Here is a 26,702-nt window from a genome sequence, read left to right on the forward strand (position 1 = left end):
CAGCCTCAGAAGCAGAGGAAGGAAAGAGGGAAGGAGGGAGGCTCCGCCCAAGCTCCCTCGCTCGCCTTCCCGGGTGGGACAAGGAAGGTGCCCCAAGAAGGCAGCCCTCCCCAGCCCCTGCTTTGGCGCCTCAGCCTTCTTCCGTGCCCACAAGAGGACCTCCTCCTCCCTCTCCTTTCCCCTCAGCCAAAGGGGCTGCCCACACTTGCCACCCACAGCCACAAAAGCCACTTTGGGGCCACCTGAAATTAAGCAAGCTTCTTCCTCCGCCCTCCTGGCAGCGCCTCCTTTACTAAACTATCCCCTCCCTTCTACTTTTTTCTCTTTCCTTTTCTCCCTTCTTTCCCCCCTTTTCATTCTTTGTGTTTCCTTTTTTTTACTATCCCCTTTTCTCCCTCCTCCTGTTCTCTCTCCCCCTTTCTCTTCTTCCCTAGTTTTCTATTCCTCTCTTTTCATTTTCCTTCTCATCCTCTCCTCTTTCTTTCTTTCCTTTCTTTTCCTTCTTTCTCTTCAGGAGTCCCAATCATCCAGTTCCCTGCTCAGGTCTTCCAAACACAGATCTTTTCTTTTCTTTCCAAGAGTCCCAATCATCTTAATGTTCTTAAACTCAGGTCTTATTTGATGGAATCAGGTCACACCAGAACTAGAGTGAAATCCATTACCATGACTTCAGGCCCAATAACAACAACAACAGCAATAAAGCTTATGAATCAGTGATTCTATTCTATTCTTCTATGCATAGTTGTGGAAGCTGGACAGTGAAGAAAGCTGATAGGAAGTCAACCAGCTTATCTCTGGCACTGGAAGAGAGTTCAATGGATACCATGGATTGCCCAAAAGATGGATCAATGGGTCTCAGAGCAAACTGAGCCTGAAATCCTACTAGAAGTCCAAACAACTCAACCAAGGTTATCATATGGACATAACATGACATGGCTCACTGGAAAAGATGATAATGTTTGGTACGGTGCAAGGCAGTAGGTAAAGAGGAAGATAGCAATGGATTTCATGGTGGTTCTCGTGCTTTCCAGTCGTTTCTGATTTAGGACTGCCATAAGACTTCCCAGACACCATGGGGTCTTCTCAGCAAGAATTGTTTGGAGGAGGTTTGCCATGGCCTTCTTCCTCTGAGGCTGAGAGAGTGTGGCTTAGGCTCAAGGTCACCCACGGGGTTTTCATAGATGAGCTGGGATTCAAGCACTGGCCTCCAGAGCCACAGTCCAGTTCTCAAAACCATTACACCATGCTGCCTCTTGGAAATGGGTGCTCTGTGGGCTGTGTGTGTGTGTTGGTGGTGGTGTTCAGCTGAACATGATGAATAATGGGAATGAGCTGTACTGTGACTACTTTTTCTTTTTCTTTTCCTGATTCTGTGTTCTGTCTGTACATGTTTGTGTCTGCCCACTCTTGTGTGGTATGGAGCCATGTTTCCTTACCTACTGTCTGTTTGTTGTGAGCTTTCTCCCAGCTTTATCATTCTATGATGATTCAAGTGGTTTCCGACTTATGGTTACCCTAAGGTGACCCTATCATGGGGTTTTCATGGCTGGGCAGGTGCCATTGCCATCCTTTGAAGCTGAGAGACTGTGCCTTGCCCAAGGTCACCCAGTGGGTTTCACGGCCGAGCTGTGATTCCAACCCTGGTCTCTAGAGTCATCCTCCAATGTTCAAACTACTAGACTATGCTGACTCTCAGAAATGAATTACCTGAGGGGTTTGTGTTGTTGTTGTTGACAATGTTGACTTCAGCTGAGGACAGTGAATAATGGGAATGAGCTGTACTGTGACCACTCCCCCCCCTCCAATTGTATGCTCTGTCTGTACATGTTTGTGTCTGCCCACACTTGAAGCCATATTTCCTTACCTGTCAAAGAACACAGAACATGGGCTGTAGGAAGCCGTCCTGCAAAGGATGTGCCTAGGCCAGGTCATGTTTGGCACATAATGTTGGCACACGCTGTAGATAGGGCTCTTCATATTTTTTTTTATCTCTAGAGCCAAACATGTTATAAGAAGACCTAATGGTCTTTACAGAGGTCACAATGATCTCTAACACACAAAAGAATTTCCCACAGGAAAGGAATGTGGACCCAAAGACATGTGGAGGACCTAAGTGGTATCTAAATGAAGGTTAAATGGGTGCACTGATCATTCCATCCTCCCCCAGGCTCTCTGCATATGCACCTGCACCCAGAAACAAAGGAGGCCTCATTGCACCAAAGCTAGTAAGAATATCTCCTGCCTGCTGTGTTCCCAGCCAACTTCCCTGTACAGTGGACCCTTGTTATCCGCTGTGAATAACAAAATCTGTGTATGCGCAAGTCCCATTAAACACAATTGCATAGCAAAATGGTGTCTGCCAGAAGAGGCTGGCTTTTAATGCTGTTTTAAATGTTGACAGTATATTCAGCTGTCGAATCTCTTCCAGCAGGTTGTTCCACAGTTTAGGGGTGACTGACAAAAAAGTCCTCGGGCTGACAGTTGCCAAGCTAGTCCTGGCTGAGTGGAGTAAATGTCTGCCAGAGGACCAGAGTGTACAGGGTGCATTATATTGGGTGGCGAACAGGGAAGTTTTTTGTCTATCCATAGACCCCGGTTGGGTTTCCTGTCTTCTGGTTCTTCTTGATAAGAGCAAAGGAAACCAGCAAAATGGCCACAGCATGTCATTCCAAGAAGATAGGAAGGACTGTGAAATGTAATACCTCGACTTGGTAATGGCAATGTGGCTTTCCTTTGTCACAATTTTTGGTGCTATCCTCTCCACTCTCCTTCCACCAGCAGATAAAGACCTTTTTATTCAAGCCGTCATTTAGTGATTAAGGGTCTTTAATGGGTGCTGCTGTGCTTTTTGTCCTTATTGTTACTTTTAAAATGTTATTATGCTGTTGTAAATTAGTGGCACTCAGATAGGATTTTCTTTTTAAAAAACTTTTGTATCATCAAGTTTCTAATGAGACATGCCTTCTCATGGTCCCATCCAAGCATGGTACTTATCAAGCATACATTACAATAGTCTTAGGCGGGTTACAGACCGCCAAAAAATACGTAGTGACTACGTATTAGGGTTAGGAAGGTGCGGTGCTTCCGCACCCCCCTGACCCTAATATGTAGTCACTACGTATTTTTTGGTGATGGCCGTTCCAGTCAGCCGTCGCCATGTTTACATCTTGGATGCATAGCGTCCAGACGTGCCGCGGTGCCTATGACGTCGCGAGTGCGCCAGCGGCACCTCGCAGCGTCATAGCTGTGCTGCAGAAAGAAGCTCCATTTTGGAACTTCTTTTTTGCTCTGTAATGGAGTCGCGCGGTTTGCCTGCAGTGGCTCCCTCACAGAGCAAACAGCAGCGGTTTATAACCCGCCTTAGTTTAGCCATTTAAGAAGATTTCAGTGATGTTGGGTAAGGTGGAAGCCAGTAGGAAATGAAGAAGACGGTATTACAGGTGGATAGACAGAATCAAAGAAGCCATGGCTGCCCTGAGTTTGTAAGACTTGAGCAGGACTGTTCATGATAGAGTGACTTGGAGGCTTCTCATTCATAGGGCTGGCATATCATCAAGTATATAGCTATATCCTGTTTTTAAGCTTGTGGTAAACTGCTTTGAGTCCCATATTGGGAGTAAGGTGCAATATCAACTAACTAAAATGAATAAGAGTGAGGAATCTCACATCTTGGGTCTGGATCTGGCTTTTCTGAGGTCCCAATTCAGCCCATGGGCTACCATTCCCCATGAAATTGGCTCCCCAGTGACAATGAGATGGATGGATTTTTAATGATTAATATCCCTACTATAGATTTATAGAAATGGTTACACTATGGATATATAAAAATGAGCTTTTGGAGTCAAGGTTTGTTGGCTTCCCATACTAAAAGTTTGAAATACCTCTCTTAAGGCTTAGTTACAAACAGTGAGACTATATATCCACTTTGCCCTGCCAACTAATAGAAAGCACCCCTTGAGAGCTTCTCAGTAGTTGAAACTAAAAGGCTCCTCATCCTTCCTCTGGCACTACATGAGGTAGAAAAGCTGAGGGTGGAGGAGCAGCTGAGAGAAGTAATACTGTGGCCATGGAAACAAGTACATTTAATTCCTTCCAACATTTCACAGGTGAAAATGGGCACATGTGGCTAAATAACATCAGAGTGTGGTCAAGAAGAGGAGGAACACAACAAGTTAGGAGAGGCTGTTGCAGTTTGCTTTTGCCTAATCTTACTGGGAAAGGCAAGTTTCCTTCCCCCCTCCCCCCTCTTCCCTCATCAAGTGAATTGAATGCAAACTACTTTTGTACTTTAAATATAATTTACAGCAATTGAAGTAACCTAGGATGAAGTGTGAAAATTGGAGGAGGAGTGAGAAACTGGAACATTTTAAAAGCAGATGAGAAGTGGGATGACAGAGGAGTAATTGGGACTGTGCCTCCCAAATCAGAAGAGTTGGCCTGTATGGCATTTGGCGTCCCACCATCCTGATCCCCAAGACCAATTTTGCCACCCCACAATATCTTTTTGCTTCCCTATTTTTCACAGATGGTTATTTAGCTCTGCCCTTGATTTAAGATCGTCTTCTGGTAAGTTATTTATTTATTTTATTTATTTACAGTATTTATACCCCGCCCTTCAGCCCTAATGGCTATCAGAGCAGCTTACAATTATTATTTTTAATTAGATGGTTCCCTGCCCTCAGGTTTACAATCTAAAAGATACAACACAAAAGGAGAAGGGAATGGTGGTGGGAAAGGGGAGTTACTGCCTCACTGGAAGAGGAAGGCTCCTGCTCTCAAAGAAATCTGTCCCTGAAGTCTTCACTAGACCAATCTACAAAACAACAAAATCTCAGTTCCCTTCATGTTCTAGCAAATAAAATACTTGTTCACCTACACATTCTATTGTTTGATGCTCTGCATTGAATTAAATCTTAATTTAATTAAAACAAAACTGAACAGCCCATCAAACATCAAAGAATAGAAACAGAGTTCCTCATCCTCATAAAAACAGGAGTGAATACTGAAATCATTGTACAGTATGTTAATTATTTCAGGTATATTAGTAAGGATGAGTAGAGACTTGCATTTTAAATAACTCTTTTATTTATGATTATGATATGTACTTATTTTCTGTTTCCTGCAGTCACCCACAATCACAATGTCTAGGTTTACTCAGCCACTCCCAAGTAGTCACTTATTAACCTTTCTTAAGACACAATGATTCAATTGAATATTTATGTATGTAAACATAGACGGGTGAATAATGTCTTTCTGGGTGACTGGACATTTCTGTTGCCCTTACTCCATACTTCCAAATTAGGCTTTTACCATGGAATTACTCTACCTCTTTCATGCAGTTTTACTGGGTGGTGGTCGAAGAGTGGGATTTCATCTCCCACTCACAACACTTCCATGTTTTCTACAGCTTTTTCTATGTCTCCCACCTTCACAACAACCCATGAAGGTGAAAAAAGGCAAACAACTGCACAATGGCTGAAATCCTGCATTGTTCTGACAGGTATAGAGCTCTGCCAGGTGTAGCTCTACTTCCTCATCCATCTTTTTGCTGCCAGAGTGCCTCCTGAATGGCTAGGCCAGTGATGGCAAACTTTTTAGGGCCGTGTGCCCCAACTGTTTTTTTAAGACACCAGGCTCTACCCGGTGCCAGGCGTGGGGCTTCTGGCCTCTGGGGGGTGGGACTTCAACCCTTTGGGGGGTAAGGTTTCCACCCTCCAAGGGCAGGGCTTCCAACCACCTTTTCCCGGCCTCCAGCTGTCTGGAGGGCAGGAGCCAGAGGTGTGCGCCTCTGGCTCTTCCCCCCCTCAGTGTTTGCCAGCCTTTGACTATCCCTTTGCGACACTCAGAAGCCTGCAAACGGGCTTCTGAGGGCAGGAAACAAAGGCGTGCACCTCTGGCTCCTCCCCTCCACCATTTGCTGGCCACTCCTCCACCCCCAGCTGGTTCAGACCCATAGCTGGCTCTCCGGAAACAGCTATGGCTCTGAATGGGCCCATGGGGTACAGAGAAGCTGGCATGCGGCCGCTCCTCTGCCCCCCACCCTTTTCCCAGGCTTCAGCTCTCTTGGAGAGGAGAAGGCTGGGGGGAGGAGCCAGAGTCGCGTGCCTCTGGCTTCTTCTCAGCACCATTTTCTGGTTTCCAGCTGTCTCAGAGAGACAGCTAGAGGCCAGGGAAAGGCAGGGAGGAGGAGAAATGGGCACCTGTATTCCTGTTCCTCCTCCTCCCAGGCCTGTGCCTGGAGAAGTGGCGTTGTGTGCCACCCATGGTACGCGTGCCATAGGTTTGCCATCACAGGGCTAGGCAGCAGCCATCTGTGTTTCTGCACCTGGATGCATGGAAGAAACACCACCATCCTGAACCTCCAGATAAATGATTCCCAAACTTTGGTCCTCCAGGTATTTTGGACACCAAGTCCTAAAAGCCCTAGCCGGCCTGGCCAACAGAAATTCTGGGAGCAGAAGCACACAACATCTGGAAGGCCAAAGTTTGGAAACTATTGCTACAGATTGTGCCTGAGAGGTTCAGGAGGATGCAATCTTTGTGTGTCCAGCTGCAGGAAAACCCAGCCATTGACTGTCTGCCTTCCACCCTCTCCCAGCCACTGAATGGCCATGTGGTGGGTGCTCTCCAGCACAAGAAAATGTAAGAAATTATGTAGTGGTTTATCATATGCACAGATGAACACAACGTCTATCCAAAAGAGAAAGCAATGCGAATGCGAATGAAATCGGCTTCTTGATTTCAAATTAGCATGTTTGCGCATGCGCAGGGAGGACAGGATCCCATGGCCAACAATAATCCCATGGCCAAACTGGAAATGCATTTCATGCTAACGCAAATGTGAATTGCCTGTGAATTTGCAGCGGAAAGGGACCTATAAATGTGATATTTTTCTGAATCCAGCTATTCCTGGGATGTGTCACAATTGTGTTTGGATTGCCTTTCGTTTGCGTGCAACGTCATTTGAAAATCTTTTGTAAAATTACGTGAAATACCTTGGCTGACCCCGGATTAACCTTTGGTTAACCTTCCAATTTTCCCAAGGTGATAAAGTCCTAAAAGACATACAAAAGGATAATGCCTGCATATGTCACCAGTGTGATTCCAGACAAATGTGTATTGATGGGTTGTGCTCAGAGATACGTATCTCAAACCACCCTTTGTTTTGATACAGAGGTTCTTGCCCCTCAGGGATCATGGATGGTCTTTGAGGAGGTCTGTGAACCTGGTGCAAAAAGAGAGAGAGATTCCTGCCCTTTCTTCCTATTACTTTGATTATTATCTTTGTGAAGAACAAATCTTTTAAATACCAAATTATGTGATTAAGCTATTAGTTTGTTCAGAGCAGGTTGCTATGGCCTGCAACTCTATGCAGTTAGCTAATGCACAGTTGTCATAATTGCCATGTGGCTCCTATGCCATGCTTGGTTTTAATTTGAATCCTATTCCCAAAATAGGTTCAGTGTCCTGAATAACTCCTTTTTGATTTAGACCAAAACCCAGAGTCAATTCACCATTTCATTGACATAGAACTGACTGTGAAAACAAGGCTGGAGAAAAGTTGCTTCAGAATCTTCTGTTCATTTGGGAGCAAATTATTCTCTCTGTCAACCATCACATAGAAGGTATGACCTTTGGTGTGGTCACTAACATGGACAAATAGGAAAAAGAATAATAGTATCTAATACCTCATATGTGGGCTTAATGTTAAAACACTAATATAGCATGCCTGTTCTCCCAACTGTATAAAAGAACGAAACCTTCCCAAATACCAAAAAAAGTGGGAGAGGCACATTTCATCACAGTTTCCTGCCTTATTCAGAGAATTAGTGATCTCATCCTGAGTATAAAGGTAGCCCCAGGATATGAAACAACTTGTTGCATCTTTTGATTTTTCCCCCTATTTTTTTCATATGCTTTCAGTAGAATTATCCATATTCTACTGCTTAGGGAGAGACACTGGGCATAGCCTTTCTGGGAAAGTAAGTCTGAGTCAAAACTATAATTGTATGAGCACTTACCAATTCTATAAACATAGAATTGGTAAGTGCTTTCTCACTTCTGTTATTGTTGTGTGCCTTCAAGTTGTTTCCCACTTTATGGTGATCCTAAGGCAAACCTATCACAAGGTTTTCTTGTTAAGATTTGTTCAAAGGTTGTTTGCCATTGCCCTCCTCTGAGGCTGAGAGCATGTGACTTGCTTAAGGTTTCCATGTAATCCAATAATCTCTACCCCACACTGAATATTACTTCTGTTGATATATTTCTTCTATCAGTTGGATGAAAATTCAAAAGCAGTATATTGTGTATTAGAATTTCTGTCTATCTGTGATCAGATCGCACACATGCAGAATTTAATTTAACCAGCATTTGAGCCAAGACAAGATAAGAAAGTAACCCTTGAATAAACTTTGGAATATGTCTGGAAATTTTGTAGCAAACATCTAATTTCTCATCCCATAGCTGTTGGCTAGCCACTCACAGTCCATCCCAATGGAACACCTATTGAGTAGGGTCCCATGAAGCCAGCTTTGGCGAAGTATCAGGAGCTTTTCAGGCTAAACTGACCAAGATGAACCTGTTTCTTCTGTAAAGGATGTTTCCATTTCAGTGTTAACGGGCAAGAAAAGGTATGACGGTGGAGGTAGAACAAGCCAATAGAGAAGAATGGGGGAGAGGCATCTCATGGCTGTTCCTCCTTCTGATTCAACAAGATTCCTGGCTACTCTAGTAAACCCAATCAGACCACAAACTACTGCATCTTAATGCCAGATTGTGTAACTGGGAAGAGCTGTGTGATAAGCAAGCTGAACTTGCATGTATAGCTGAAACCTGATTAACTCAAGAGTGGGATGTCAATTTGACCCAGCTATGGCCACCAGGTTTCTGGGTGCAGAAGCAGGCAAGTTCTGCTGGGCTAGAAGGAGGCATCACAGTGATCTGTTAAGCATTCATTCCTGTATTGAGGTACCCTATCCAATAGTCTCCAGGATTTTGAGTGTGTACACCTGACAACTAGGGAGCATGGGGATACTGTTGGTGTACCATTCACCTCATTGCCCACTGTCTTCTTGCCAGAGCTGCTAGATGTGCTCTTGGAAGTGGTGTTAATCTCTCCCATCTATGCTAAGGCATCCTCATCTAGAAACCATAGGCCTATCCCAATATTTGACCCTACATATATAGCATGCTAAATTTTTCATCTGGTTTTTACTGTTCAGGATGATGGTGATCTTGGGGTAGGGTGTAGATCTGCTGGGACTCCTAACCTCTGAAGGGGTAGTAGTCTAGTGGTCCACTGCCAGAGACTAACGACTCTAAAAGGATTTTGAATGCTTTGGGGGATTTTCCAGCTACTAAAGTTGGTAATTCTCTTGATGCCCTGATTGATCTGTGGAATAGGGATAAAACCCAGGCAACTGACACAGTTGATCTCAAGTGTCTTTCACTTGGGTGCAAAGCACAGGCTCCTTGGTTTTTTGAGGTGGTCAGGGTGATGAAGCACTTGGGTAGATGTCAAAGGTGGAGAAAGACACCTACCTTGCAGAAGTGCAAAATATTACATGAGTTCAATCTCATCTGTGACTCAAAGTTGGAATATTTTGAATCCAAATTGTTTTGTTAGCACTCTACAAATCATCTGAATAGAGAGAGGACAGGATGAGGAAGTTCTGGGCCATTCAGACTACCTTTTACCCTGGTTCAGAAACCGGATTAAAAGCAGGAAGTTCATACTGGCACTGGTTCTTTTACACTCAAATTTGAGCTTTGCACACCTGTTCAAGGGCAAATGCCCCTTGGTGCGGGTCTTTTGAAAGCGGAGTTTTTCCTGTATCTTTTGAGAAAAACCGGGTGCTGGCAAATGTGAACTTGGCCCTGGTCATGTTCGGGTCAAGTTCAAGGAGAGATTAGGGCAGAGGGAGGGCAGAGGGCGGAACATGCCTCCCCTCTTGCAGGCAGCTTTTCTCTCTCTCTTTTTTTGTAATGTTATTTTTGACAGACTATGCGAATAGATCTACAGGTTGATACATATTGACAGAATGTGTCTGCTTGTGCTACATTTCCCTTTCATTTGCTTGCTGCCGGCATGGCACGGCACTTTGCAAGTGGCTTTTTTAAATTGTGTGTGTGTGTGTGTGTGAGAGAGAGAGAGAGAGAGAGAGAGAGAGAGAGAATACGCAGATGCTTGTGTTTCCTTTTAAATTGGCAAATTGATACAATGTGTGAATGCTTTTGCTACATATGTGTATGTAAGGCATTCTGGGGTCGCAAAGCAAGAGGATGCAGAGATGGCATTCTGAGGTGAGGATAGATGTCATTTTGGGGTTGAAAACGGAGGCAGAGCAAGGAGATCCTGAGGAGAGAAGGATAGATGGCATTTTGGGGTGGCAATCGGAGGGAAAGCAAAGAAAGAAGATGCAGAGATGGCATTCAGGTGGCCTCCCCTACAAGCGACATTTGTTGTTGTTGTTGTTGTTATTGTTGTTGTTGTGACAGATTATGCGAATACTTTGGGCTGGAAGGGAAGGGGTTTCAAAGAGGGCTGTGGAAACCCATGACTTTGGGGGAGTCACACTCTCTCAGCCTTAGGTGAAAGGCAATGGCAAATCTCCTCGGAACCAATCTTGCCAATCAAACCCCAGGATGGAATTGTTTTAGGGTTGCCATCATCTGCAATGACCCAAATACACACAAAACACACACACACCTGGAGGTTTTTAAATCTGACAAGTTGACAGAATATGCACACACTGCCGCCAGTTTTTTTTTAAAGGAGTGGAGAAAGAACCAATTCCGTTGGCCAATGGCTGTAGGATATGTCACCTTTGACAAAAGCGGAAGTGAATTTGATTGATAACAAAGGAGGCTCCATTTTAAAGCGGTACTGCAAATGTGAACTTCAGAGGGGCAAATTGTCCTGATTGAGGTAACGGGTAGTGGGCACTTCTTTCCGAGCAGATTCGATATGGGGGGACCTGGATCTGTTCAGTTCTATCCAGGGCAAATGGGCGAGTGGGAATGGGGCCACTGTTTTGCAAGCAGAGTCCCACTCATTCAACAGTAGATGGAGCCTTTATTCAGAGCTTCCGTGGAAAGTGTTGCAAGTGATAATATTACCTACAATGTCTGATTTGAGGTGATGATGATGTTACCAGTATTGTTATTTTTTAAAAAGTAAGGTAACCCCAAGTAACATTATTTTTGATGCAATTAATATTTACTCTCTACTCCTATATTATGTGGTTTGGGGGACATTTTTGACAATTTAACAATTTTTCAGGTATTTTAAAAATACAATTATGGTAATTCTTTTTTTAAAAAATAGATGTACATTAAAATGCATACCTAAAACACACATTTACTAATGCATTCAATGTAGAATAACAAGTAACACATTATTTTTAAAAAGTAACAACTAAACCCATAACATTACATGCTCTGTCCTAAATTCTGCAGTGTGGTGTTAACATTGCATTGGAGACAACCTTAGAATCAATATACAGTATCTATTTTCCCAGCTAGAATGGCTTCATTAAAATGTTAGCCTTGATACAATCTCAGTGAATACAGAATATTTACCAAAAGGCAAATCTAATATGAAATTGTGTCTGAGTTGTATGTTTTATCTATTATTTTTGTTTGCATTTTTCAGCTTGGTTTATTATATGTACCAAGCCAAAATAATTTGTGACATATGTTTAAACAAACATTGAAGGAGCTTATTAATATTTTGAGGGAAAATGCAGCACCACTAACTGGGGGGGGGGGGGGGGGAGCTGTAGAAACAAAAAAGTGGCCATACAACAGAATTGTTCAGTTTTACAGTTTTGTCACATGCAAGCTAGCATTCTTACATTTTTTTGTGAGATTCAAAGTCATCTTTCTAAACATGTGTTGTTTCTAGACAGGCATTGTGACATTTATTTCTATAGACACTTATCTTTTATTTGCTTCTTCTAATGATCAGACTGAGGAAACGTATGCTATGATGAAGCAGGATATGAAATGACGTTTCAAGAAGGCATCTGATAAAGCCACCTCTGTCACTGTGTCAGATTGTTCATCCTACTGCAATACAAAAATGTTGCAATTTCTACCTCCCAAGAAATGCTGGTAATAGTGTGGGAGAGGACAGTGAGTCATTAGTAGAGGCTGTAGCAGATGAAGGCAGGGAACAAAGAGTTCCTGCTTATCTTGAGATCCTAGTCAAAGTACTGTAGCATTTTTACTACTACTACTACTGTAACTAATCTTATTGCTCACTAAAGAATTATCAGTTTGGAAACTTCTAATGTTTGTCATTATATATGAAGCATGGAGCAGAGAATCAATACAGAAAAAAGAAACTCATACGATTAATGGAGGGTATTTGATTTCTTTTTATTAGAGAAACATGAACAAGAATGCACATTGACAAAAACTAAACTATTTTGCAGAAGTAAGCTCTTCTACTGTTCTCTGTTTAAAAGGAAACCTACCTCAAGTGATACAATGCACATAGCATATTGCCCTTTAGTACTCATTTCACTTCTTCAGCTGTGGCATATAACTGAATTTTGACTTGTCTAAAGACATTGGCTTAGTCTTTACTAATTCTAAACTTGTATCTGACAAAATTATTGATTATTTTGCTCTTGCATGCAAGAATGAATACACAAAGATTTATATTCCTAGTCTCATTATTTTCAGTCCTATTACCAGAGAGTCGGATGATTTGCACTTACTGGGACTTCTGAGAAAGCATGAACAGAATTCAGCCATGTAATTCAAGCAAAGCCCCAATTATTAGTAAATTCCATATAGGTGGGATGGAGTGGGGCTGGGCAGGTACAGCAGACACACTTATTTCAATTGATCCTTAAGAATTTCTTAAGAGGTGGCCAGAGTCATAATTATTCATAAAGCTTAAAGTTGTGAGTCTATATGTAGTTTATTATTAAACAAAGGGGGTGTTCACAGTTCCAGACAGGGTTGTGCAATAGTATTAGTAATACACAAACATGCACTGTCTCACACATGCCTTCTCCCACAAACAATATTTTTAGAAATAAATTTTCAAGAAGAAACCTATGTGGTTGGTTTGCTTCTTGGCCTATCTATGCTATAACACAAGGGTGACAACTTTTGGCCCTCCAAATGATGTTGGATTACAATTCTGAAATCCCTCACCAATGGCTATGTTGGCAAGAGCTGATTGAATTTGCTGCCCAGTAACATCTGGAGAAAAACATGTTACACACCCCTGTTGTAAAATATGAGTTACTCATTACTTCAATTTTATACATTTATTTAAATCAAGGAACATTTCTTTCTCCCCTGGCAAGATTGTTTAGAGGGTTGAGGTGCTTTGCTTCCCTCTGTGGCTGAGAATGTATGACTTGGTCAAGATCACCCGGTGGGTTTCTATAGCCAAGTGGGGACTTAAATCCTGGTCTTCAAAGTCATAGTCCAATGTGCAAAGCGCTCGCCATGCTGGCTCTCATTTTTGCATATACTAAAATATATTTGAGTCTAAAAATAGAAGCAATTGATGGTTTCATTCTATGGCAAAAACCTTTGAGCTCTCACAAGTCTCCTTCTTGTCTCCTTGTGCTTTTCATGTAAACTAATAACTCCATTATTAGTGCGCCATAACCTGTCATTAAGCCAATACTAGAAAACTATGATTTGTGCTTTCCATCTAAATCAGTATTGTAAAACACATTCAAGCTGGTTTCACAATCCTCAGTTGAAGGCAAGTGCAAGTGATGCATGTTGGTTGTAATGGCAAATGATGGATTTTGCAAAAGATTTCAGAAACTGCTTTGAAGTAAGAAGGGAGAAAGGAATGAGAAATAGCTGTGCATGGGTACAAACCTTTTTCCTTTGGTTTGTCATTATGTATGAACAAACCCTTAGTAGACCAGAAGATTTAGAGAAACAGAAAAAACGAATGCTCAAGGGAAAAAATAACATATGACACAAAAGAAAAATTAGATATTGAAATTAAATAATATCCATACCAAACTTGTGTTGGTAAATATCTGCATTAATCTACATGCTATCTTGAAAAGACAAATGGATAGCAAAGCATTTTCATTATGCAAAATGGAATGATATATGTGAAAAACATAACAATTTGTATTAATAACTAACCCCAATATACAACCTAAATTCTCCAGTGTAGTTTAAATTGCTGTTAACTAGACTTCTCTGGAGTAAACAGATCACTGAGTTCAATTTTTAGATCATTACCTAAGACACATTTGTTTGAAAGTGAGTTCTTTAAAATAAATAGGATTTATTTCTATAATTATCCATTGCAATATACGAAAGTCAGTTAGTCATGCCTGTAATATCTTCTAGTGTTTTCAATGGGACTTTTTCACAGAGGACTAAATTTGACTGGATTTGGATCAATGTGTTTAGGGCCAGGCCATCAATGTTCTATGAAGATTTAAACATTCCATCTATTTCAGTGTATTCCTATATACAGTATCCACAGTAGTTTTTGAGGCACTTATCATAGCTACTTCAATATGCATTTAAACAATTCCACAGCTGATAAGTAGCAAGAAATAATGTGGGCTATAACAGTTTATGCACTGCGTTGTTTTTACTGTAATCCTTTTTTGTTCTCATTGACTATAATGCAGTATTGCACATGTGAATCCAAATCTGCCTGCTTTGTATTTCCTTATAGCTTTTTGAGTCAGTCCTACCATTAGACAGAGAAAGATAGCCTCCTCAGACAACAGGTTTTGATTATAACAAAAGGATAATTAATAATAATTAATAAAAGGCAAAAAAGTTCAGAAACATAGCAGCTTTCTCTGTGCCTCTCTGCATAACTTTGTAGCACTTCCATTCTCTTCCTGAGGGTATTTTCCCTGTTAGCAAAAGGCATGCTTTAATTACTGTCTCTCCTTGAAAAGAGAGTGGAAGTACTACGAGGGCATGCGGAGCAACATGGAGAAACCATTACACTCCCAGTTGGTTTCAACTTTCTTTTCCTGAGCAATAAAGTCCTGAGAAAAAGCAAATGTCTAGCTTAATCTTCCATGGACTCTTATCTATTATCTATTAATGCATCAGATGCAAAAGACAATATTGTGTTCTCTCTTAGTCTCAAAGGTACTACACTACAGGACTCATTTATATCTTTTTATGCTAAAGCAGACTAACATGGCCATGTCCTTGAATACTAATTAATACTATTTGTCCATTTAATTTGTTGCTGTTTTATTTTTACTGCCATGGAAAAGGAGACCCAGTTGTCTGATTTTCTGTTTCATGTACCAAAATAACATCTAATTCATTTACCAAAATAACTTGGCTTCAGCTACTTATGTACATTGAACTGTATGTGCATGTGCCATTTGCTGCTCTGTCTCGAGCACAAAACATCTTGGGCCAGCCCTGATAGTTTCCATTCCTTTTACTTCTGCTTGGGTAACTGGACTCTTGAAAGCAGTGAATACAGATAATGCAGTTGTTTCAAGCATTAACAACATCAACTGCCAGAGGAAAAAAATATACAGTTTATTCATATGAAACTATGTGACTGCGATGAATTCATGCTGCAAATTCCTTTCTTGGGCACAACTACAGAAACTTGCCAACTTCATAATCTGTGAATTCTTTAAAATCTCTCAACCATTCTTAATCTGTCAGGAAACAAAACAAAGATCCTACTCTGTAATGCCCTACCAACAGGGCTACAGAGACTTTTTTGATCACTAGTGGAACTTGTGTGGTCTACCAGTTATTGATGGACTGCAACTCCCAGAAGCCCTAGTCAGCACAGCCAATGGCAATGAAAGCTGGGATTTCTAATGGAATTCAGGCGAGACACACTGGTTCAGGCTTATTTTTCTATAAAGATAGTGGCCTTTATGTACAAGCACATTTTTATAATCTCAGTGAATTGATTAAATCAACAAAAATATAAGGAACCATTTAACTGTACAAATTGTATCAATATACATAAGTAATTGTACAAATACAGGAAAGAGGCTACTTAATGGTTGGTGCTATTTGAAACAAACAAACACACTCAGTGCACATCAGTTGGCAGATTGATGAAGAAAATTTTTACATTCAGTCTTTAAAATGCACACCAGCACCAGAGTTCACAAGAACCAGTATATATTGTACACACTTGGAATTTTTGAAAAGGTGAATGCAAGTCTGATCACCCTTTCAAAAAACTCAAAACAAACCCAATTGTCTACAGTGAAACCACAGAAATGCAATTTCTCCATGCACATATATCACCTTAGTGTACAGGCAAAACACTCAAGGGAAAGCAAAGGAAAGTGCCAGAAATGTACACCTAACATCTATAGTTATGTAAGGAATTAAATGCTGGATTTTGTTTTTTAAAATAAAAATATTTGCATGTCTCATTTTAAACTGTAAAAGGGAAACTTTCTCTTTTCAGGATTGTGCTTATACCTATTCCTAAATTATGTTTCTGTGGCCCAACAACCAATGATCTACACAATTTCTACTTGAAGCAGGCAAAGTGTATCATATATGCTGCATGTGGACTCACAGCCATCTCTGTAGCCCCCAACACCAGCTGGGGTCATTTTTTAAAAAACGTTGCCTCAAATCCCCCTAAAAATGCTGTAGAGTATTTTCACCACACTTTGGCCCCCTTTTGCCATTTTTAGGTCCAGGAGAGGCCTTTGTTAAATACAGAAAATGGACAGGAAGTGAGTACTAGATAAATTCCTGTTGTAAAAATTGAATTTGACAAGCTGCAGCCTCATAGCCTCTGACTGCTGCCCACCATTGACATAAAGCAACAATGGTCATGTCCTTTTCAGAGTACTATGTTATTATCTTTGCCCACCATAATAAGCATCTTCATATTTAACAATTGCTCAGGAAATCTCTAGTAAACACTGTCGTTACCCATATTTTGTGATACAGTGTTGGTCAGGAAACCATTGCGATATATACCATTCATTGTCATGGGAATATTTTTACAGGGACATAGGGAAATGATTATAACAGTTCAGATAGGCACATATGTTCAATGCAGCAACACTGTGCCCTGTTTCAGATCTTGATAAAAATTGATAAAAGTGACTGATGACTTGCTGTTCAGTACTTATGTCATAAGCCAGATGTAGGACTTCATAAATTTTGGAATTCACATTTACAGTCATTGCACCATTGTAACAATCAAAAAGCCCCCCCCCCCCCCAAAAAAAAAAAAAAACCCTACTCTAGCAGCCAGGAAGTGCCAACAACATAGATTTCCAAAGCACTGAAATTCTCTGCAAGGCCTGTTGCAGTTGCCTGTCATAAAGTACCTCACTGCCAGCAGAAAACTGGACACTTTTTCACTTCCCAGCATCTTGAAATTGTAGGCTGGTATCACTTCCTGGCTTATAAGGTAGATTTTTGGGGGCTTGCATCAGGAGACAGAGCTCTGGTATCATTGATGCTCCTTCTGATGCAAAATCTCAGCCTTTTTCTTCCTGGACTACAACATTCAGTCTAAAACAGTCTAAAGTGTATTTTTTTTCCAAGCTTTACTTTAAATGTTTCCTGCTATGTGCGCAAACTGCAGTTAGACATGTTCTTGTGTGTGCCCTCTGTCTTTTCCACTTTCACATCTACAAGGAGGAGATTGGAAGATCACACTTCCACTTTAAACTAACCACAATTCTTTGTGACATTCACACTCAGGAAACTGTGATTTATTTTAAACTATTGTTTGAGAATGACCCAGGTTCTGAAATTACAGTTTCCTTCCAGGTTGTCCTCTCTGAATGTAACATAAAGAAACCACAATTCTCTTGAGTTTAAACATCACAGGCAAATGTAATTTATTTAGAATCTTAAGCAGATGTTTCTAGGCTATTTTGTTCTTTGTCTGAAATAGCAAATGGGTTGGTGAAAATAATAATTGAAAAATTTCAAAAATGGTTTAAAATGGATTTCTTGAGTGTCAGGAAACCTTGATGAATAGAATTCTAGATAGGTACAAATCTGTGCATTTTGAGATTTACTCTGAATGAAAAACATACAAATGTGGGTTTTTTAAAATACAAAATTGGCATTTTCTGTGGATAAAACAATTCATAAATAGGAAATTGTATCTGCATTCTTTCTATGAACAAGACCTATATCGTTGACATCAACTGAATTATGTTTTATGATATAGTCTTTATATATGTACCTTATTGTAGTAGGAACATTGAAAACTATTATAAAGTGAACCGTGTTTTGATCCACTGTGTCTTTGATCTCACCACAGCAGCAGCTTTTTAATTTTTGACCAGGGAATTTCCTAGCCATATCTGCAGGTGGCAAGGACTGAACCTGGAACCCTTTGCATGCAAAACATGCGCTCTGCCACTCAGCAATAAGTCTTTACCAACTGCAGTAAAGCAAAACTGAAGCTGCCTTGGTTTTGCCTCTATCAAATTTCATAGTGTCTCTGATAACATTCTGAAGGTTTATTTTCCAAATAAACAGATGTGTTACTGAAAGTAATAGACTATCCAAGGCCTGGAATTCATGATTAGTCAAGTACCAAGTTTTGAACTTTTACTTACTGAAAACAAGAAATAAACTGAGAGATTTCTATCCCTGTAGCCCTATCTTGGATCAGTGAAAGGACAAGTTTATAAAAGGCAAGTTTCCCATACTTATCACAGATTGAGTTCAATAGAGCATGCTTCCATGAAAATGCACTTGGGATGGCAGCATTAATGTTGTGCTTTAAAAGTAATAATCAATGTGTTAAGACCTCCATAAACAGGTCAGTAGAAGAACTCCCATCCCACCCTGGCTGTATCCCAAACTGTTTTTAAAATGCTCCTCAGTTTCAAAAGTAGTTTGTATTTCCACTTCAAAAGGATATTTGCAAAAGAGAAGCCACAACCTTTCCAAAACACACAGAACAACCATGGATCTTTCATTCCTCCCCATGTCAAAAGAAAAGAAAAATATGTTTTTTCCCCAGTACTACCTCTTTCATTCCCTTTGATTTGTTAGTTTTCTTTTCTTTAAGTGTTAGATATTCTCTGTTGATGTGGAAGAAAACCTGGTGACCACAACACGCAAGGAATTCTTTTACAGTCTTATTTCTGACGAAGGCCTGAGGAGTGATCATTGTAGAACTGCTGGTTTCCCTTTGAGGACTTTTCATTTCTCCATTTTCTTTCTTAAGGGCCTGTTGAAAAATCCAGCCTATAAAAGGAGTAGGAGGTATTTAAATTCAGCTTGGAAAATTTATCAGCAAAAAATGGAAGTGGAAAACATTGCAGCAGAATGTGAACCTGTTTAGGCTACCTGCCAGCCATGCTATCTCTCAGAATATTCCTTTCCATTCTGCCTCCCATCCAATTTTTCATTTGTTCCCTCAACAGTCAGTAAGGATTTTGTGGTTGTAGACCACCTTTAGTCCCTAGTAGACTGTTTCAGGGTTCACAATTGCTGTGTGGTAATATTTCTTAAATATATGTATTTTTATAATTTTGCATATTTTGGATATGCTGATAACTCTGTTTTGGGTGCCATCCTGGCTATTTAAAGATGAACATTTGGAGACTGAGCAACCTAATACTACTATCATGGGCAGCTGCAATACCAGTGGGGATGTGAATCTACTGTCTGGATTTTACTCCACACTTAAAAGGTGCTATCCAGAGAGGTGCTAAAGTAGTTCAGCACCTTGAATAGCTCCTTCAAATTTGGACTAAACCTGAGTGGATCTACAGTCTAATTTGTACTGCAGAAATAATGCAGTTTGACACCGCTTTAACTGCCATGACTCAGTGTTACAGAATTCTGGGATTTATGGTTTTGTGAGATATTTAGCCTTTTTTATCTAAGACCTTTGCTACCACAAAACTATGAATCCCAGAATTCCACAGGATTGAGCCATGGCAGTTAAAGTGGTGTCACACTTTCTGCAGTGCAGATCCCTCCATTGACATTCAAGCCACTAGTTGCCATGGGGCAGGAGTGGGCTAATATCTTATTGTTCGGTTCCCACCTAATTCTTTGAGAATATAGGTGCAAAAATACATGTGTGAAATTAGTCCAAAGTGGTTGGTTTCATCCCACAATAAGGAATGTGACAAGTTAATTTGAGGTAAGAGCCAACAAAGTAGTTGGGTAAGCAAATCGGTCATGCTTGAAATGTCCCTGAAATGCAAGCAGGGCTCATGCAATCCCTGCAGGAAATCTTATGGCACTGTAAAATCAACTGGGGAAGAGGAATCTATTGGAATGTTATGCTGTGATCCTCAACCTTATGCTCAGCCTATGTTGTTGTTATTTACCATCAAGTCAGCATTCACTTATAGGAACTCTATGAATGACCATCAACAGCCATGCTCAGTTCTTGTAAACTCAGGGCTGTGACTTCCTTAGTTGGGTCAATAGAGGCACTGCTATCAAATCCAATGACTTTTGAATCAGTTATTCCACCTCCCATAAAATATAATGAACTTTTGGGCATGTTAATAATAACTGGGACTCCTGAATTAACACTGCTGTCATTTGTACAAGTGTAAAATATTGATGCTTGAATCAAATTATGCATATACTGTACTTCCAGTAAGTTAGTAAAGGTTGAGCATCCCTAATCCGAAAATCCCCAATCCTTCAAAATCTGAAACTTTTTGAGTTTTGACATGATGCTACAAGTCAAAAAGGTCACACCTGACCCCATGTGGTAGGCCACAGTCAAAATGCAGGTGCAGAACAGTTTATTCAGTGTCCCCAAGGGTGGGGTGAAGAACCTTCTAGCCCCCTTCAGCTGTGATACCTGTACAGTGGGCCTACCGCACCTCTGGGGTTTTGGTTTTAGAACTCTGTGCAGATGACAAAAAACATGGATGTGGAAGTTCTTACATATAAAATGGGGTAAAGCAGCAGTGAAGGCAGTAGTAAGCTCCAGCCACCAGGTGAGCATTCTTCTGTTTCCTGTGCCTTCAAGGTGGTGGCTGTGGTGCTCCTGCTCATCTGTTCACATTATGTATATGCAAATATTGCAAAAATTTGAAGAAGTCTGAAATCTAAAACACTTCTAATCCCAAGCATTTCGGATAAAGGAAGCTCAAGATGTAGTTTCTTCCTTTACCTTTAACAGGTCTGCCCACTTGTGGTCAAGTTTTTGATGACACCCAGATCCTAACTACAATGAATGTGCAATCAGTGTATCACTCCAAGACACACTACTATTAACAGCTCAGTGCAACTATAATGGTGCAAAGTTTGAAGACCAGAAGAAATACTTATGCCAAAAGGGACAGAGAAACCTCATGAGAATTATAAAATCATCTTAAAGAAGTAGCCTTGTGTTTTGCTGACTTATATGTCATTCTGGCGAGTTCAGAATCTTGCTTTATTCATTCATATCCCTCCTCAAATATTTATGATTGAAAAAGTGGGAAAGGCCCACAAAACTTTTTTCATATTTATATTCAGCACCGAAAATATGCCAGTCTGAAACCAGTGACGGACCTCTAGAAACAGTGCCTTTTTCAAAGAGAGAAAGTGATGTACCCAGGCTTTTTTGGAATCAAAAAAGGACTGGAGATGAAACACCAAACCCAGGGGAACCTCCCCCCTCCATGATACTGTTGATCTATAACTCCCATCTCCACTGACTTTTGGCCATGCTGGCTGGAATTGATGGGACATAGAATCCAAAATATTGGGAAGGCTACATGTACACATTGTAAAGTTTGATTTGATAAACACCGACAGAACAACAATATTTGGAAATGGTGAACTAATATTTTCTCCCTTATAAAAAAGCCTCCAGATTTTATATTTCTTCAGTGAGCACCCTAGAACCATGTAATCTTTTATTTTTTTAAAGTTGCCTGGAAACCCTGTATAATTCACTTATGATATAATCATATTAGAAATGGATAATTCAGTAAAACCTATCAAGATCCACCTGACCTGCTATAGTGAAGATTCCCACCCCGTTTAGATTATATGGAAAAACAGATGAATCAGATGCATTGTTTCCCCTACTGTAATATTGCTGGCTGACTAGCATTGACTAGTATTGTATTGTACTGTATTTTACTGTATATTGTGGTTATATGATGATGTTTTTAATTTGTTATGTATTTTGTAAACTGTATTGCTGATATTGATGGGATCCTGCCTCAATCCGCAGGGAGAGGTGGAAATAGAAAAATTATTATTATTATTATTATTATTATTATTATTAAAGATGATCATTTGAAACAGTAATGATGACACTGACATTACTTGCCCTATGTCCTAGTACTCAGACCTTCCTTTATATGTATGATAATTGGCAGAGAGCAATCATGTTACTCTGTTACTGTTGGTCTCTCATTCCTGAACCTCATAATAAATAATAATAATAATAAAACTTTTATTTCCATCCCGCTTTTTGTTGAGACAATGAAAGAGGTGTACAAAGATTAAAATACATCAATATACAGTGGGCCCTTGCTTTACCCGGGGATCTGTTCTGGACCCCTCCCCACGTAAAGCAAAAAACGTATATGCTTGAGCCCAATGGGGCTTGTGCTCGCTGCACGGCTGTGTACACACCCCACAGCCACATGCACCATTTGTGAGCCCCATTGGAAATAATGGGGCTCATGCTCGCTGTGCGGCCATGCGTGCTCCCCGGGCATTGAACCGTTTCCCAGGCAGCTTCAGCGTATGCTGAAAGACACCTATAAGTAGCCTGGCCCACTGTATACATAATCTCTCCCCCCTTAAAAAAGGATTAAACCATATAAGGGTAAAAATCAACAATTAAAAACCATAGAGTGTGAAAGGTACCTGATTTGCACAGGAAGAAAAAGAAATCTGAAATGCTAAAGATTCTGAAAATCCAAATAGAGAGCAAGCAATGGAAGTACCATACCTTCCACAATGCGAATATAAGTAACATAAGGATCAGAAGTCCTGCAAATACACTCAGCAGAATAACCCATAATGGTACATGGCCAGGAGGAAGGTCTCTTGAAATTTTAATAATAGTCTGAAAATTATTAAAGAAAAAAAAGTTATTTTTAAATATTTTTAAATAGTGCAATGCCATAGAATTGAATCTGCAATTAGTCTGGATTACATTTTAGAAGTATAACATAGTGGATTGGATCTAGGCTTAATCATACTTAAGAGTAAGCCACTGAAATATATGTAACAATGATGATTAATTGAAATCCCATTCATTTCAATGGATCTCCTGTGTTGTTATGTGCCTTTAAGTTGACTTGACCTGTACCCAACTTATCATGGAGTTTTCTTGTCAAAGTTTATTCAGAGTTTTTTCATTGCTTTCCTCTTAGGTTGAGGGAGTGTAGTTCACCCAAGGCCACTTACTGGGTTTCCATGGCTAAATCAAACTGTAGTCCAATCGAGTCCTAGTCTAAACCACACTGGATCTCTCAAGCTGTAGGGTGTCCTAAAAGAATAAAGGGGCTGTACAGACAGGCGGCGGGACGCCACCCCTGTTTGCCCAAGATTCAGGCTGCGGCAACTACATGCCACAGCCTCCCAAGGGAGCAAAAATAAGCCCCCCAAAATGGGGCTTCTTTTGCGTCCTGGAAGAGGTGCTATAGGCATGCTGATGCGCCATGCATTGCACCATTTGGGTGCTGCACGTGGCATGCGTCGTCATGGCACATGTGTGGATGGGCGCATGCCAAAATGGCACTCATGCGGCGTGGTAAGGGCTTTGAGCATGCCAATGTTCAAAGTACCAGTTTGTACAGCCCGAGTCTTGATCCAACCCAGAAACTGAGCTAAGTATAGAAAAGCCTGTTATTTTAATTCCTTTTTACAGGGTACATTCAGTCTGATTGAAAAGTCCAAGATTTTGTTCCTGGTTTTTTTTCCTGATTTCATACTAGGTTAAAATAAATCATGAGAACTGACAGAATATATTCTGTGATGAATTAAAGGTGTATGGATCTCCAAAATAAAATAAGTAAGAACAGAAACAAAATCTGGGACTTTCTGGTCTTTATAATCAGTCTGGATGCATCCAGTTTTTAAACAGTAAGTATAAAACTGCCACATATGGAAAAAATAATTTCCATGCTGGAGATGATGATGCGAAGATGCATATGTATAATGCAGTTTTCTTATGCAGCCACCACCAGAAATATAATTTACACATTGGCCAAGATTGTACTTGCACAGTTTATCTCTATTCAGTTACAGATCGATTGTAATATAAAATGCTTGTGTTGAATAGCAACATTGTGCAACTGAACCAGGACACCAAATGTACAACTCAATGCACAATCACATGCATGTGCAATGTACACCTAGTGCATGCATGGGCAGTGCACATCCATCTACAATGGTGCCACATGTATAGTGGCACCTCTGTAATCTTCATGTGAATGTGACCATTCTGCACCCGACAAAAATGTCTAACTGCTTCTGCAGGGGAACTCATCCATGTTTAAAACACCGGAAGGATTCTAGCCATTGGCTTAACACTCAGAACCAACTAGAACCAACATTGACTGAACTGAACCTCTGGACTCTAGTTGGAATAACTGGAGTTAGGTCCTATTTTCCCAAAACCAATTAAGCTGATTCAGATACTGCCGATGTCTGAAAGAGCCAGACTGTAACCTGAACCATAATGGTTTGAATGCAGAGGTTGGGGGGGGGGGGGGAAGGAAAGTCATGGATTCAAAACTCAGAAGTAAGATTCTCTACTTTTAATAGGACTTACTACCTAGTAAATGTTCAGGCTTAGATCTTTCTTTCTTTCTTTCTGGGATTAACTAGTTTATTGATTAAGCTTCCAGTGTATAACAGAATCTGGTAGAACTCACCTCTACTTTTTCATTTTCTTTTTTCAATATCAGTGATGAATTTTCACTTTGAAGTAATGCTTTTGCTGTGATCTCTGCACTGTGAATACTTGCCTAAAATAAAATGAAGGCACAATGATTGACACTCAGGAGATGTTTCAGATTTCAAAGATGGATAAGAAAAGAGCTGCTTTGCTTACAAGAGACAACATCAGTGAAAGTGTGTTGTGAAATAAAAATGAGTCTATTGAGTCTATCATATCTTGTATATATTTAATAATCAGTAAATAGCATTTTGAGAGATTTAAAGCAGGACTCTGGCTTGATCCAGAAAGGATGAAGAAAATATGCAACCCTTTCATATTGGTCACCAGATTCCTTGCAACCAGTGCAGACACTCAAACTACAGTTGAAAAGCATGTATCTATATTACCCATATGTTTTGTTCCCAGTGCTACGTGGCCAAAAGGAGGAGGGGCCTCCTTGCATAGCTATCCCTCCACAGAACAACAACAACAACAAAAACAACAAATTGAGAAAATGCAGGCCTGTGACTAACATTGTCATTATATATATGTGTGTGTGTGTGTGTGTGTGTACAATTTTTAACACCTTTGCCTGATGAAGAAGCCAGTGGAGCTTGGAAAGCTTGCATCATGTATTTTGCATTTTGAATTTTGCACTATGCATTCTGGATAGCCCTATAAAGGTATCACTGTTTTGTGGATTTTGGATACTATTGTTCTATGCTACACAGTTACAGCACCTTAACTGTCTTGTATGCTACAGAATCTTGGGATTTCTAGTTTGGTGAGCCACTTATAATCTTCTGCCAGAGAGCTCCATTTCAGAGTGGACTAAAGTTCTCTAGCAGAAAATTCAACCACAAATTCTGAAGGAAAGAGCCATGGTAGCTAGAATGCTATCAGTCTTCTATAGCTCTGTAGTGTAGTTATACTTAAGGACTATTCTATATGACCCAGGACATGCTGTGTACAGAAGAATATGATAAGTGTTACACCAGAGCTTGGAATAATGGGTTAGAAGTCACAGAGTCAAAGTTGTAGCTAAATTCAGAATATAACAAAGATGGATATTCCTCTGCGGAAAGATAAATGTGGCTAGTATAGGTACATGATCATGACATAGGTTTACTTCCTTAGTATGGCTGAATGAGGCAGATTTCACTCACCTTTATAAAGGTACGTTTCCAGAGTCGGAGTGAAATGTTTACGTGAGTTACATCTGATGGGGCCACAGTACAGTTAATAGATATGCAGTCATATGAATCACAGTTCTGTTTGAAGGATCAACAACATATATTAGGAATGACACATTTGTAAAACATGACTGTCCAGAGTAAAATGCTTTCATTTTTCACTCTTCTTGGGACATGTGTTTGTCTATAGGAGCTGTCACAATGAGGACCTCCAATTCAAAGTTTATTACTACACAGTTGATCTGGGGATGTGCAATTGAGAAGTTCATGTGAATGCATAATTCTTTTGTTGCAACAGCTTCATTGGCTGCCTGCCCATTACTGGACATAATTCACTGTGCTGGTTTTGACCTATAAAGCCCTATATGGCTCAAGTCCAGGTTATTTGTAGGACTGTATTCTGCCTTATGAACAAGCCTGTGCTTTGAAATTTACTAAGGAGGCCACTCTCAAAGCTTCATCTGCTGGGAACATGGGAGAGGGTCTCCTCAGTGGCTCCTCCCAAACTCTGGAACTCCCTTTGTAAGAGAAGTTAGATTGGCATCCTTCCTGCTTTCTTTTTGCACACAAATGAAGACTTTTGAATTTTGACAAGCATTTTGTGAGTGACCATATAAGGCCTGTGCCATCTAAACAATGTGCAGGATCTTGCTAGTTGTTGTGCTGGTGCATGTATGTGTGTGCGTGCATATGAT

General features: G+C 40.4%; 1 protein-coding gene across 1 annotated transcript in view; it reads right to left on the bottom strand.

Annotated features, from left to right (window-relative positions):
- Window positions 1-17,202: 17,202 nt before the first annotated feature.
- ITGA1 (integrin subunit alpha 1) overlaps window positions 17,203-26,702 on the bottom strand; it is a 92,075-nt gene continuing 82,575 nt past the window's right edge. The window contains exons 27-30 of the mRNA XM_089495763.1: window positions 25,981-26,085; window positions 24,810-24,902; window positions 22,877-22,993; window positions 17,203-19,194 (exon numbers count right to left, since the gene is read on the bottom strand). Of these exons, the coding sequence (XP_089351889.1) occupies window positions 19,150-19,194; window positions 22,877-22,993; window positions 24,810-24,902; window positions 25,981-26,085 (360 nt within the window). The 3' untranslated portion in view covers window positions 17,203-19,149. The remainder of the gene's footprint in view (window positions 19,195-22,876; window positions 22,994-24,809; window positions 24,903-25,980; window positions 26,086-26,702) is intronic.

The sequence above is a fragment of the Sceloporus occidentalis genome, unplaced genomic scaffold (assembly GCF_023333645.1).
Source record: "Sceloporus occidentalis isolate IW3139 unplaced genomic scaffold, rSceOcc1.0.p SCAF_1, whole genome shotgun sequence".
NCBI lineage: Eukaryota > Metazoa > Chordata > Lepidosauria > Squamata > Phrynosomatidae > Sceloporus > Sceloporus occidentalis.